This window comes from Orcinus orca, chromosome 7 (assembly GCF_937001465.1).
Source record: "Orcinus orca chromosome 7, mOrcOrc1.1, whole genome shotgun sequence".
NCBI classification, from domain to species: domain Eukaryota; kingdom Metazoa; phylum Chordata; class Mammalia; order Artiodactyla; family Delphinidae; genus Orcinus; species Orcinus orca.
The window spans coordinates 44,448,471-44,464,186 of record NC_064565.1 but is presented as its reverse complement, the minus strand read 5'-3'; the positions used below and the strand labels follow the sequence as shown (position 1 = coordinate 44,464,186).

Sequence of the window (15,716 nt, the reverse complement as noted above, 5' to 3'; positions counted from 1 at the left end):
GCATAAAAATAATGGTCTCACTGACTTGTATATGTATCCCAAAGGTTTTTTTGATACCAGACTGATCCCATGATAGCAGGCCCTGCTGAGACTTACTTGGAAGGGAACTAACTTCTTGTATTGATGGACTTGATGAACAGATACCACATGACCCCCTGAAAAACCAGGTCACTGTGAAATGTATGTCTTTAGGTATTTTCTCCTACTAACATCATCTACTAACCTCATCTAGAGTATCTATTATAGGCTAGCATAACCAGGTTTTGTTGGATGAGTGATTGAGACAATTTACCATTCCATCCTCAGTATATTTTAGTCTCCTGGTAGGAGCATAAGCCAACCAAAGTCAAGAGAAGTTCTCCCAGCCAAGCATTCATGAGACTGAAAGGCTCTTGGAATAATCCCTATTTCTATAGAGGTTATAATAACTGCTCTCTTCTAGCTCTCATGTATCCAACTCATTTAAACATTTAATGAATGGTAAATGTTCTTTTTTTTCCCTCACAGGCCGTTGTGGGATTTTACTTTGTGAAATCCCTGGTGAATTTTAATTCCAGTGTGCAAGTTATTAAAAGGGGACCAAACTAGTGTAGAAATGGCTTATAAGGAATTATAAGATGTAAACTTTACGTATAAAAAGGTAAACTTTAAAATGAATACATATCTCTTGAATGAATATATCCATTACAATCTATGAGTATATTAGAATGTATTACTAAGATAATTTTCTCTAGGAGAGGGTCTGTAATGAGGAGAGAAGGTATTTGTTTACTTTCAAAATTTGTAATGTACCTGTCATAAGGTTAGATTCTTCTTAAGTATAAATGATCACGTTTTAGAGGAAGAGGAGACATTTGTATGAAAGTATAGATAATACCTAATGATCTCTTCTTTATCTTGACAGACAATGGGGTTTTAATAAATGGCTAGCATAAGCTTCCCTAAAGGCTTGCTACCTTGAAAAATGGCTGTGAATCATTTACTGCAATAAATTACATGGAATGTTTCCATGTGCTTTCTAGCTCTCTCCAAATGAATGGCTACAGGGAGAAAGAGAAACATTATAAATGCATTTGCTAAAATGTGAGTGTTTTTCCATCACTTTATATTTTTGGCCTTTAGAAGGAATAAGTACAATATGTACAAAGGCTGCTTTTCTCCCTATTTTTGATTAAAGATATATTGCAGTTCAAAGGGAAATACCATTGGTTTTTAAAAAATTTTATATTGATACATTATATATTATGTATATGATATATTTATATTTTATCAAAGAAAAATGTTTATTTTATAAATAGTATATTAATCTAATTTGACCCACTTATATAAATTTATATATATTTTAAGTAAAATTTATATAAATTTTAAATAAAAATTAGTGTCAGTATTTGAGTAGATCTAGTATATGCCCAATGAGGCTAAGGCCTATTTACCATTGGCTCCTTTAAGATGATGTTAAATGTCATGTAAAAGCACCTCATTAGAAAAGAATGGTATTTTGACATCAAAAAGAGAAAACATAAAGACAAACGTTGGGATAAACTGTTTAAAAGTCTGTATGTGAAAACACAATGTGAACAAAATGTCAAGTCAGAAAAATATCTGTAATGTGTATGACAGAAGATAATAATCTTAATAAAGTGTTTTTATAAGTGGTGAAGAGAATAAAGAACCACCTCAAACTCCAATGAAAACATAAGCAAAAGCATGACTGAAATTCATAAAGTACTAATGCCAACTTTAAAAATGCTTATGTGCGTTGATAATGTTAGAAATATGATTTAAAGTAAGATAAAATGTTTCTTCCATACTAAATTGGCTAAGATGAGAAACAAGAAAAATACAGTATCCAGTTAGGGTTGGCCACTGTGATCACAGTCCTGGGGAAGTGTGGCTGGGAATCAATACAGATGCAGTGAATATAAAACTGGTGTGGAGTCAGGCAGATTTAGGTTCAAACTGGCTTTACCACCTCAATCACATTATTAATCTCAGGGTTTCCATTAAACTCATGAGTAAAATCAGGATAATAACACCATGTACTTCATTGATTGTTGTAAAAACCAAAGAGGATAATGCATGTTAAATGTATATCATAGTACCTCTTCCTATTTTAGCTATTTGTCCTATTAAATTGGTGAAACATTAAAGAGGACAATTTGTCACTATATATTAAAAACCTTGAAATGTTGCATAACCTTTGATCTAGCAAACTTACTTGTAGACATTCTTCTAAAGAAGTAAATACCGATGGAAGCTCACCAGATTTTAGCTACAAGGGTATTGATGAGCCTGGGGTATAACAATAAAAAGTCATAAATAACATTGTGTGTTAAACAGTACAGGATTGATGAAATAAATTATAGTTTGTCCATTAAAATATGCCCTGTTTAGGGTAAGAAGTTGTTAGCCAATAGGTAACAGAAAAGAAGCTAAATTATTTGGGTTTTAAACAGTGAGCATGTCTTAAGTTTGTGAGTGGAGCAGTATTTGGCCAATAGTGCAATTAGAACAGTATTAGTGAACTGTAGAGACAGGAACGTGCACAGAGCATGCAGGGAATAAAGAATTATCAAACATGTCTAGAGCACAGGAACTATAACATCAAGGGAGATTAAGCTGGAAAGCCAGATGGAGATGAAATTATGAGGGGCTTTGACTATCATAACTAGGGAATTTGTACTTTATTTTTGGACAGAGAAGAATTGCTGGAGATTTTAATCTGATTTTAATTCTAATATGCCATGGAATTTCATATGCTTATGGAATTTCATATGATATATGGAAATAATGAGTTGTTTTTTTACCATACAGGTGAAAGAAGTTGTAGGCTAGGACAAAGAGAGAGGTCCTGGTTTTAAAGGGACTTAGAGGTAGGAGTCAAGGGACATTATTTTCATAGAAATAGGGGATTTGGTGGCCAATGAAATTTCAGAAGTGAAGTGTCTATGTCAGATTTTAATTTTGGATGGTTGTGTGAAAGGGAAGAAAATGAGTACAGTTTGGAAAGCTTTGATTTTGAGATGCCTGTAAAGAATCCCAATTATTAATTAGCAATAGATTCCAGAGCTCAGGAGAGAGGTTGGGGATGAAGATGTAAATCTGAGTCATTAGTACTGTAGGGGACATGAAACTGCTTCCAGGAATCCACATCATCTTTTCAGAAGTATAAAGAAGACAATCCCATAACTTCTAGTAACACACTTTCTACCAGTAAATTGTTAAGTTCTTTCTTTCACTTGTAGAAATTTGTTCAAGTTTTAATCATATTCTTATTTTCATTCTTGTGTTTTCATTTCATGTGTTTAATGATCTTCATGATATTACTTGCTAATGAAAAGAAAGCATTTCGAGAGCAGATAGGAATGGAGTATCAAATTTTGTCATTATTCTTTGAGGTAGAAGACTTTTATTAGTAAGGTTTTAAAGAGACCACCTCAAGATGATCAAGTGCTGAATTTAATAATAATTCTCCACTTGCTACCCTGTTTTTACAGTAATCCTGATAACAAAAACATCCATGCATTCTTTCATCTATTTACTTGACTAATTTTTATTAGGTGCCTACAGTATCCCAAGCACTGTGCCAGGTGCTAGGAATGAGGAGAGAAGAGTATGCTGGCTATTTGATTATCTAAATGTTTAAGAAAAATATTTCCAAGAACTACTGAAAAGTTTCTTTCTGATATCTCCAAAATTAAAAAAACCCAAACTGCAAAAATACCGTTGCAAGGAGAAATGGTTAAAGGTATAATTGTCTAGAAATATAAAGTGCATTCTATTAGAAAGGTAACTGAGTAAAACACGCTTAAAAAATGAAACAGCATTGGGCTTCCCCTGGTGGCGCAGTGGTTGAGAGTCCGCCTGCCGATGCAGGGGACATGGGTTCGTGCCCTGGTCCGGCAAGATCCCACATGCCGCGGAGCAGAAGAAACAGCATTAACATTTGTTTTGACTTTTGTGTAAAAGCAGGAGAAAGAAATTTAAATTAAAAAAAATAATACATTTATTTATTTATTTTTGGCTGCATTGGGTCTTTGTTGCTGTGTGTGGGCTTTTCTCTAGTTGTGGAGAGCCGGGGCTACTCTTTGTTGTGGTGCATGGGCTTCTCATTGCGGTGGCTTCTCTTGTTGCGGAGCACGGGCTCTAGGCACGTGGGCTTCAGTAGTTGTGGCACATGGGCTCAGTAGCTGTGGCTTGCAGGCTGTAGAGCGCAGGCTCAGTTGTTGTGGTGCACGGCCTTAGTTGCTCCGCGGCATGTGGGATCTTCCTGGACCAAGGCTCGAACCTGTGTCCCCTGCACTGGCAGGCAGAGCCTTAACCACTGTGCCACCAGGGAAGTCCGAGATTTGAATATTTTTAGGAGTTGGGGCTACTTCTAAAAATTCAAAACTAAATAACCATAAAAATAGATGCTGTTTCCATGGTAACATAAAAGAATAGCAATAAAAGAGAAGGTAGCTCTCTCAATAATTTATTCATTCTCAATAAAATCCTAAGATCTGTTCTTTTTAAAAGTAAGTCAAAATTTTAAACATGTCCCTAGTATTAATCATGCTAGAAATATTCAGTTCCATCAAAAAGATACCATAATAGGGTTTTATGTGATGTTTTATGTTTTTCATAATATATATTTGTTAGAATAACAGGAGAGGCAGTGCATTTTATTGAGCTTAACAATATCATGAAGTGTCTTGTCCTTTTATCTTGCCTCTGGCATTAGCCACTGAATAAACATTTTATTTTTTACTTTTAGAAGTAAAAACAGAGATAATTGAGAACACAAATGGAAATAATAAAGAGAATAATTAATAGCAGTAGACCAAAATGTACTATTTAGTATATGCCATGCTAGTATTAGTTGTTTCATAAATTTTTACTAATCTTTAGAGAAAAAAATTGAGGGAAAACTTTTATGCATTTTATAGATAAAATACTGAAGCTCAAAAATACTAAGTAACTTATCATAAGTTACTCAATCAGATCTGAATAGTGTTATAAAATGATGTTCTTTTATTCTCAACAGTTCAATTTCTCCATTTTTATTTGTTTAGTTATGAAAGTAGTACATATATAAGGAAAAATATGGGGTAAAAAGTAAAATTTCCTATACCAGCTTAATCTTCTCTCCAGAGGTCATTTGTATTCCAAATAGATATGTATACATTTCTAATAAATTGTATAGCATTTACATATATATATTACAGATGCTATATAGAGGAAAATGTTCACGTACATTTTCCACAAATGAGATCATTCAAAATTCAAAGTAAGTTGTACTGTGCGTTATTTTTCCCTCTTTTCAATGTTTGATGACAGTACGTTTAGACCTCTCAGTCATTTTGGTGGCTATGTAGTAATCTGAACTGTGGATACACCATGATTTATTTAAACATTCTCCTCTTGGTAAATATTTGTTTCCATTATTTGTGTTGTAACAAAATGGGCTTCAATAAGCATCTTCAACATTTGTAGACACGAATAAGTATTCATATAGATGAAAAATTATTGGTTTTAATTTTATCTTATTAAGTAGATAACATAGAGACATTAGAAAATATGTAGGTATGGGTTTTTTACTTACTGTTTATTCCCTTTATTTATGAATCCCTGAGATTGGTGTCTGTCTATACTTTTGGTTTCTATGATAATAACAGCATTTTTGGCAATGTCTACATAGTACTAAGGTATACATTATTCTGACCATGAATTCTTTCATCTATTTACTTGACTAGTATTTATTAAGTGCCTATCATATTCTAAGTGCCACATGCTGGGGAGGAAGAGAGGAGTAAGACATAGCCCCAGCCAACAGGAAGTTTACAGTAGAGTAGGATAGTTTATTTCTGGTTATTATTCATGTAAATGAATAATGTAATTTTAAACATTTATGATCTAGGTGTTCCATGTCATTTAGACAAATTTAAGTATATGACTGGTTATCCTTTTTAACAGTAACCTTGGCACCTTAATGATTCCATGAGGATAATTCACCTGAAGGATCTTCCTCCCTCATTTTCATCTGTATTAGAATCAGAGTGATTTCATAAATAGTGTTTCCCTTTTTGAATTCTGCAGGTAATCACTGTGCAGGTGATGAGCTGGATTTTTTCATAAGCTGTTGAAACACATTATGGGGGACACTTCTAAATGTCCACCCAATACCCATGGTAAATAAACTGTGAGGAGAAGCTGTGATGAGTGTGAGGTGAAGTATTTAGTGTTTTTGTGCCATGAGGTGTCCAAGTAACACATTTCTGGCCAAAGAGACATACATGGAGATGTGTTGAGCCTTTAGGAAGGCATTTGCTTTGCCTAATAAAAGGACAGACATGGCTATTTCAACTCTTCTCTACCCCCACTTCTTCCTGCTTTGAATGTGGACATGATGTCTTGAGTTTCAGCAGCCCTCCTGTGATCAGCTGATGATAAAAGTTAACTTTAAGAAGAATGGAAAGATAGAAAGCTTCTGCTTTCTTGGTGGACTTATTGAGGACTGGAACAAATTATCAACAATTGACTACTTTCAGATTTCTTATTATGTGAAAAAATTAAACCCCTATATATTTAGTCCTCTGACAGCTTTTGCCATAGGACTGCATTGGGTTTTGGTAGTAGAAGCCTCTCACACTCGTCAATCAGTATAGTAAGCTGGACCATTTTTGAATGCTGTCATTGTTCTGCCTATGTGGTTGTTTCCATCGTCTTCTTTCATATGGTCATTTTCCCATGCTGCAATTTAGAAAGTTTGACTCAAATATTTTCTTGCTTATATTCAAACTGTGTAGCACTAATTAACATTTTAATAATTAAGTTTTTTTATTTGTTTGTTTGTTTGGTTTTAGGGAGAAACTTCATTTTAGTGTTCTCCATTGAATCATACAAAAGTCTGATTTGAAGTATGGTGCCAAAATTCAACAGGGCCATTTCCTTCTGGCTTTTTCTCTATGGATCCTTTTGTTTTTCTTTAAATTTTATATTAGAGTATAGTTGAGTTACAACGTTGTGTTAGTTTCAGGTGTACAGCAAAGTGATTCATTTATACACATACATACATCCATTCTTTTTCAGATTCATTTCCCATATAGGTTATTACAGAATATTGAGTAGAGTACCCTGTGCTATACAGTAGGTCCTTGTTGATTATCTATTTTATATATAGTAGTGTGTATATGTTAATCTGAAACTCCTAATTTATTCCTCTGCCCCACATTCCCCATTTGGTAACCATAAGTTTGTTTTCGAAGTCTGTGAGACTGTTTTTGTTTTGTAAGTAAGTTCATTTGTGTCATGTTTTAGATTCCTCACATAAGCGATATCATATGATATTTGTCTTTCTCTGTCTGACTTACTTCACTTAGTATGATACTTTCTAGGTCCATCCATGTTGCTGCAAATGGCATTATTTCATTTTTTTTTATGGCTGAGTAACATTCCATTGTATATATGTACCACATCTTCTTTTTCCATTCCTCTGTCCATGAACATTCAGGTTGCTTCCATGTTTGGGCTATTGTAAATAGTGCTGCAGTGAACATTGGGGTGCATGTATCTTTTCGAATTATGGTTTTCTCTGCATATATGCCCAGAATTGGGATTGCTGGACATATGGTAGTTCTATTTTTAGTTTTTAAAGAAACCTCCATACTGTTCTCCATAGTGGTTGTACCAATTTACATCCCCACCAACAGTGTAGGAGAGTTCCCTTTTCTCCACACCCTCTCCAGCATTTATTGCTTGTAGACTTTTTGATGATGGCCATTCTGACCAGTGTGAGGTGAAACCTCACTGTAGTTTCGATTTGCATTTCTCTAATAATTAGTGATGTTGAGCATCTTCCAAAGCTCTGTTGAATAAAAGTGGCAAGAGTGGACATCCTTTTCTTGTTCCTGATCTTAGGGGAAATGCTTTCAGCTTTTCACAGTTGAGAATAACGTTAGCTGTCGGTTTGTCATATATGACCTTTATTATGTTGAGGTAGGTTTCCTCTGTGCTGAGTTTCTGGAGAATTTTTATCATAAATGGGTGTTGAATATTGTCAAAAGCTTTTTCTGCGTCTATCGAGATGATCATGTGGTTTTAATTCTTTAGTTTGTTGATGTGGTGTATCACACTGATTTGCGGATATTGAAGAATCCTTGCATCTGCTTCTGGGTCTCGCAGCGGTAGTGGCAGCCCGCACACTACAGGGGCAGCAGGGGCAGTGATTGGCGACTGCTCGCTGCTCATGCGTGCTCCCCAGATGGCAGGGGCAGTGAGCAGTGCCCACTCCTGGGTCTCCCAAAAGCAGCGGCAGTCTGCGCACTCCCAGGACAGCATGGGCAGCGATTGGCACCTACTTGTGGGTCTCCTAGTGGCAGTGGTGGCTCACGCCCACTACCGGAGCTCATGTAGGTCGTGTCCTGTTGCCTAAGAGTGCATGCAGGGAAAGAAGCTCCAGTGGTGGTCCTACCCCTCTCCTTGCACGTTTCCCCAACAATGGCACCTTGTCTCTCTGGTGTGTCCAAGCTTCTTCTGAGCACACCCTTGGTTGCCACACTCCAGCCTCTTCAGGCTGTCTCTGCAGAGCCAATCCCAGCCAATCCTCTACCTAGATCTGACCTCTGAAGCCTGAGCTTCAGCACCCAGCCCCTGCCTGTAGTGGTGGAAAAGCGTCTCAGGCTGGGGAGCACAGGGCGGAGGTGACCGTCTGTGCAGGTCACCCTCCGTCTTGCCTTCCTCAAACTGGTTGCTGCACTCTCCTCCGAGGCTTTGAAGCTTCTCCTCCATCCTGGCTGATCTCCTCACCGTAGAGGGGACTTTCCGGGGTGCAGGAACATTTCCTCCTTCGTAGTTCCCTCCCTGGGGTGCAGTTCCCATCCCAGTTCCTTTCTTTATTTTTTTCCCTTTTTCCTTTTGTCCTATCCAGTTATGGGGAGGTTTTCTTGCCCTTTCAGAAATCTGAGGTCTTTTGCCAGTGTTCAGTAGATGTTCTGTGCAAATCGTTCCACTTATAGATGTATTTTTGATGTATTGGTGGGAGTAGGTGAGTTCCACGTCCTAGTCCTCTGCCATCTTGATCCCTAAGATCTCTCTATGAATTCTTGATACATTCAGCTGCCTTACAGATACAACCATCATGTTGTGCTGATCAGAATAATTTTTGCTTCCTCAGTTCACTCTAAAGCATTAAACAGCTCACTCCTGTGCTTCATCTTGACCCTTTTAGACAACTTGTGTACAGAGGATTAGTTATCTCTGTGCTTTGCTCCAAATTCGGCCTCTGAAAGTAGCCATGGCGGCAAGACTCACAGCCAAGTAGCCTCCACGTGGCCCACCTTGCCATGCCACATTCCAGTGCTTACAGAGAGCACAAGAATCCTTGTTATAGTATAAGTTTCTGATAATTAATTGGACTGTCACACAGAAAGAGGTGTCCTAGAATTTCAGTCAAGTATAAATCTTGTTTAAAGACTACATTTTTACCTGGTCCAAAGGGCGTCTTCAGATAGCCAAAGCAAAGTTGTAACAGATGTGCTTATCTATGTATGCACTTTAAAATTTTATTAAACCACCAAAAGTCACAGAAAATATGACATATGTAAACATTTGAAAAAGAAATTTAGGATAATCACCATCGGGAAAGCATCATAGTTATTGAGTGATTATATGATTCAGTTAACAACAGAATAAAATGTAGCCCTCGTTTTCTCATACATGGTAATATGAGTCTCAAACATCTGGCCTCATTCACCATACGCTCATTGAAGGTGTTGCTCTTTTTATTAAATTCTTCAGTGCTTTCTTATAATACTTGGGATAATAACATAGGCAAATTAATTCTTGATTAGAATGCCCAGTAATTTACTAAACTAAGCCGTAGTCTACTTGAATAGTTTACACAACATTTTTCCCCCCAAATATGAAGCTGATAAAAAAAGGGAGAGTTTACCTGATTTCCTCCCATACCATGACAGTTGAATATACCCACTTTTTCATTTTCCTTGCGGCCCATGTTGTCTAAACATTGATTTGTTTCAACATTTCTTATCTAAAGGAAACACACAAAAATGTAAGTCAGAAGGTCTTTCTGATATTTTCAAATTGCAAACTGGTAACAAAATAATATGAGTTTGTAAGGAAATTTCTCCAAGGAGAACACATTGCTTTAAATTTTTATTTTTCTATGTCCATTCTGAGATCTGTGTAAGATTCTAAACTCTCATTCAAGTAAACTTGAATAGCATGAGCATTGTCATTAGCATCCAATCAAGAGGCACTCTTTGTTTATAGCATAGTATCAGAAAAGAAGAAAACCTCTACATATTATAAATTAGGAATTCTTCCCCAAATCCTTTTAAAATTAGGACAGTTTCCAAATTCCACTCAGATAACTATAGTGTATTCGTGATGTCCTATAGAGAAAGGAATAGAAACAAATTGGTCAAATATTCAAATTTATGTATTTTTAGTTGCTTCATTACTAGATGCTCCATTCTGTACATTTATAAAGATTAATTACACTGTTTATTTCTTTAACTAAAATATACACATCTTTTTTCATTCCCAGTGCCAAACTTAGTGGAAAGCAGCTGACCCTAAGAAAGACTATTACAAGGCTAAATGGTGATTTCACATGAAAATTCTTCAAAACCAAGATTAAATTGCCAACTGTAAACATAAGATTCATGGTTTACACTCAGACACTGCATTAGTCCCATAGTTAACATAACATTAATACATATTTGCGCCAGATGCAATTACAAAAGCCATTTATTGAGTTTAAAGATGCCCAGATTACTAAATCAAGCACAAGTGAATGTAAAAAAGAAGAAAAACCTTTCTAGTAGATGCAATGTTTTAGAATTTTTTCCTTAGTCTTACCTCCAAGTAGTATGTTTTGTACTTGTCCACTCTGCTTCTGAAAAGTTCTTACCTCTGACTCTTATTTGGACACATATTACTGTTCACTCACACATTACTTGGATATATTTATTTATAATAGTTATCCATGCTTTAGGTACATGTTTTTCCCTACTGGCAAATAGGTACATGTTTCTCCCTACTGGCAAATGAATATGATTAGAAACTTCTATAGAGGCTGGAGTAGGTTTATACAATTCAACTTTTTTGTATGGTACAGAACCCTATGGTCAGGTAATGGTTCCCAGAGTTAGGAAAAGTATTGTCATTTGCAGTAAACCCCAATCAGCAATTGAAATTAGTGGGGAGTAGAATTCACACTTGGTAAGGGGTTGGGCAGAACTGAGCAGTGTGGTCAAGCCCTGTTCCAATGATTAGAGGGAGGCAAGAGTGGAAACAGAGAAACAAATAAGGAGACTATTGAGTCATGCCAGCAAGAGATGATGGTTACTTCGAATAATAGGATAACAGTGGAGGTGGGGAGGTCAAATTTAGGATGTTTTTAAGGTAGAGCCAGTAGGACTTGCAATTGAATTGGAAATGAGCTAGGAGAGGAAAAAAAAGGCATCAAGAAGCATTACAAGGTTTTGGCCTGAGCAAATAGGTAGATGATGTTTCCATTTACTGGGAACAGCATTCTGAGTTCTTAACATTGATAACTGTATCTGTGGTCTTTATGCTTGAAAATCCATTTTGTGGATCTGAAATCCTTGGCTTACAATATATTTCCTTGAGTATCTTTAAAATGTTACTCTATTCACTTCCAGCATAAATAGTTGCTTTTGAAAAGTCTGATGATAGTCTGATTTTCTCCCTTATTCTTACAAATGTCTGTTTGCCTGAATGCCAAACTAAGTCCAATAGGTTTACCACAACATATCTTAAAATTCATTCTGTATCATTTGCCCAGGTATATGGTGTTCTGTTTCAATATATAGTTTCAAATTTATTTTCAAGGGTAAATGTTGAACAATACTGTATTATATATAATTGAATTATATATAATACAATAAATATTGAGTTATAATTTTTAGTGTTTATTTTGTTTCATTGCTTTTTCTCATTAGGAAATTCTATTATTTTGGACCTTCTTGCTTCTCTATGTATCATTTTCTATTCAATAGTTTTGTCTTTTACTTCTTTTTTATTTTTAAAAGTTTCCTCCTTTCCCCCCTCTAAAACTCTATGGCATTTTCTCCTGGGATTATTGACTCATCTATTCTTTAAGTTTATCCTTCATTTCTGAAATGATTCATTCTTTAATTTCTAGTTCTTTCCTGCATTTCAGGCCCTCATTTCAGAGGTTTTTCTAAATTTGATTTATATTTTTCTTTTACTTATTTTATCATTATAAAATTTCTCTTGACTTGTTTTGAAATATTAGTTTACAATTTTCCTCTGTCTTATAAGCATAAAGTTTTGGTGTGCTTTCATTTTTTGTAGAGCTATCATTTTACTCTTTATTATCTTTATTCTTATGGTAGTGATCCTTTTCTATTCTTTTCCTTTCCTTTTTTTTTTTTTCCTTTCAGGAAACAAATTCTCTGGATCTTTTAAGAGGGAGAATTTGATTAGGAAGTAATTTTTCCTCCTTCTCCCTCCCTCCCTCACTTTCTCTTTCTCTCTTTGTCTCTTTCTTTCCCTTTTTCTGTCTCTCCCTCCCTTCCTTCCTGATGGGGGGAATCACTTGACATCTTTAAACTATTCTGGTGCTTGGTATCTATGCCCAGATGATTCTCATTTAATTGGTTTAGGGTGTAACCTGTCCATCAGGTGTTGTAAAGTCTCCCCAGGTGATTAAAATGTGCAAAATTTGGCAAACACCATTCTGGAGGAAGGTATAGCATGTCTTGATATTGAATGGTGACATTACAGTTACTTTTCCTTTCTTGAGTAACTTCTTTTTCAGTGGTTTCCACCTGGGCTGCCTTGTAGACTCACCTGGAAAGCTTTTAGAATGTACTTCTACTTTGCTTCACCTTCATAGATTCTGATTCAAATGGTCTAGAGTAGGACCAGAATACAGTTAAAAGCTCCCCAGATAATTCAGATGTGTAATCAGGGCTGAAACTCCCCTTATCAGGAAAGGAAAACACAACAGAATAGTTGGTAACTAGAAGCCTGTTAATTTTGTGAATCATTTTGAAAACTCTGAGTGCTGGTGGAAAGGTAAGGAGGTTTTCATAGCAAAACTGTTTTCCCAGCTACCCATTGGGTATGTTTAAGAATAAATGTTTCCAGCTGTACCTACAGGAAATGTTTACACTGGAGACCATTTCTAACTTCACAAATCTAGATCTGTTCCTGTATTTTTTTGAAGAGTTGAAAAAAATTCCCTTCTGTTTTTTGAGGTCTCTTGGTTCTGTTCAACTCTGCCATTTTTATTTTTAAAAAATGTTTACTGAAATATAGTTTATTTACAATGTTGTGTTAGTTTCAGGTGTACAGCAAAGTGATCCAGTTATATATATATATTATATTATATATATGTTATATATATATTTTACATATATTATTTTTCAGATTCTTTCCCATATAAGTTATTACAGAGCATTGAGTAGAGTTCCCTGTGCAGTACAGTAGGTCCTTGTTTATTATCTATTTTATATATAGTAGTGTGTATATGTTAATCACAAACTCATAATTTATCCTTCCCCCCACATTTCCACTTTGGTAACCATAAGTTTGTTTTCGAAGTCTGTGAGACTGTTTCTGTTTTGTAAATAAGTTCATTTGTATCATTTTTTTAGGATCCACATATAAGTGATATCATATGACATTTGTCTTTCTCTGTCTGACTTACTTCACTTAGTATGGTAATCTCTAGGTCCGTTCATGTTGCTGCAAATGGCATTATTTCATTCTTTTTTATGGCTGAGTAATATTCCACTGCATATATCAATATATACCACATCTTTTTAAATTCATTCCTCTGTTGATGGACATTCAGGTTGCTTCCATGTCTTAGCTATTGTAAATAGTGCTGCAATTAGCATGTTTGTTTTTGAATTATGGTTTTCTCCATATATGTGTCCAGGAGTGGGATGGCTGGACATATGGTAGTTCTTTTTAGTTTTTAAAGAAACCTTCATACTGTTCTCCATAGTGGTTATACCAATTAACATCCCCACTAACAGTGTAGGAGAGTTCCCTTTGTCTCTACACCCTCTCCAGCATTTATTGCTTGTAGACTTTTTGATGATGGCCATTCTGACCAGTGTGAGGTGAAACCTCACTGTAGTTTTGATTTGCATTTCTCTCATAATTAGTGACATTCAGCATCTTTTCATGTCCTTATTGGCTATCTGTATGTCTTCTTTGGAGAAATGTCTATTTAGAGCTTCTGCCCATTTTTTGATTGGGTTGTTTGTTTGAGATTGAGCTGCATGAGCTTCTTGTATATTTTGGAGACTAATCCCTCTCCATTGCATTGTTTGCAAATATTTTCTTCCATTCTGTGGGTTGTCGTTTTGTTTTGTTTATGGTTTCCTTGCTGTGCAAAACTTTTAAGTTTAATTAGGTCCCATTTGTTTATTTATTTTTTTCATTACTCTAGAAGGTGGATCAAAAAAGATATTGCTACAGTTTTATGTCAGAGTGTTCTACCTATGTTTTCCTCTAAGAGTTTTATTGTATCTGGTCTTACATTTAGATATTTAAACGACTTTGAGTTTATTTTTGTGTATGGTGTTAGGGAATGTTTCATTCGTTTACATGTAATTGGCCAGTTTTCCCAGCACCATTTGTTGGAGAGACTCTTTTCTTCATTGTATATTCTTGCTTCCTTTGTCATAGATTAATTGACCATACATGTGTGGGTTTATTTCTGGGCTTTCTATCTTGTTCCATTTATCTATATTTCTGTGTTTATGCCAGTACCACACTTTTGATGACTGTAGCTTTGTAGTATAGTCTGAAGTCAGGGAGTCTGATTCCTCCAGCTGCATTTTTCTCTCTCAGAATTGCTTTGGCTATTCGGGGTCTTTTGTGTTAACATACAAATTAAAAAAATTTAAGTTCTAGTTCTATGAAAAATGTCATTGGTAATTTGATAGGAATTCACTTAATCTGTAAATTGCCTTGGGTAGTGTAGTTATTTTGACAATATTGATTCTTCCAATCCAAAAACGTGGTATATCTTTACATCCCTTGGTGTCATCTTTGATTTCTTTTGTCAGCATCTTATACTTTTCCAAGTACAGGTCTTTTGTCTCCCTAGGTAGATTTGTTCCTGGGTATTTTTTTCTTTTTGATGCAATGGTAAATGGGATCTTTCCTTAATTTATCTTTCTGATCTTTCGTTGTTAGTATATAGGAATGCAAGAGATTTCTGTGTATTCATTTTGTATCCTGCAACTTTACCGAATTTATTGATGAGCTCTAGTAGTTTATTGGTAGCTCTTTAGGATTTTCTATGTATAGTATCATGTCATCTGCAAACAGTAATAGTTTTGCTTCTTCTTTTCCAATTTGGATTCCTTTTATTTCTTTTTCTTCTCTGATTAACATGGTTAGGACTTCTAAACCTGTGTTGAATAAAAGTGGTGAGACCATACATCCATGTTTTGTTCCTGATCCTAGAGGAAATGCTTTCAGCTTTTCAGTTGAGAATGATGATAGCTATGGGTTTGTCATATATGGCCTGTGTTCCCTCTATGCTTGCTTCTGGAGAGTTTTTTTAATCATAAATGGGTGTTGAATTGTGTCAAAAGCTTTTTCTGCATCTATTGAGATGATCATATGGTTTTTATTCTTCAGTTTGTTAATATGGTGTATCACATTGATTGATTTGTGTATATTGAAGAATCCTTGCA

At 35.4% G+C, this 15,716-nt stretch overlaps 1 protein-coding gene across 6 annotated transcripts in view; it reads right to left on the bottom strand.

Moving 5' to 3' along the window:
* The window catches only part of GALNT13 (polypeptide N-acetylgalactosaminyltransferase 13), a 561,510-nt gene that overhangs the window by 36,956 nt on the left and 508,838 nt on the right, over positions 1–15,716 (bottom strand). For 5 of the 6 annotated variants that reach the window (XM_004276801.4, XM_049712719.1, XM_049712717.1 and 2 more), the window contains one exon: positions 9,932–10,030. The exons of the other annotated variant lie outside the window; for it this stretch is intronic. In XM_004276801.4, the coding sequence (XP_004276849.1) occupies positions 9,932–10,030 (99 nt within the window). The remainder of the gene's footprint in view (positions 1–9,931; positions 10,031–15,716) is intronic. 6 annotated transcript variants of the gene reach the window in all.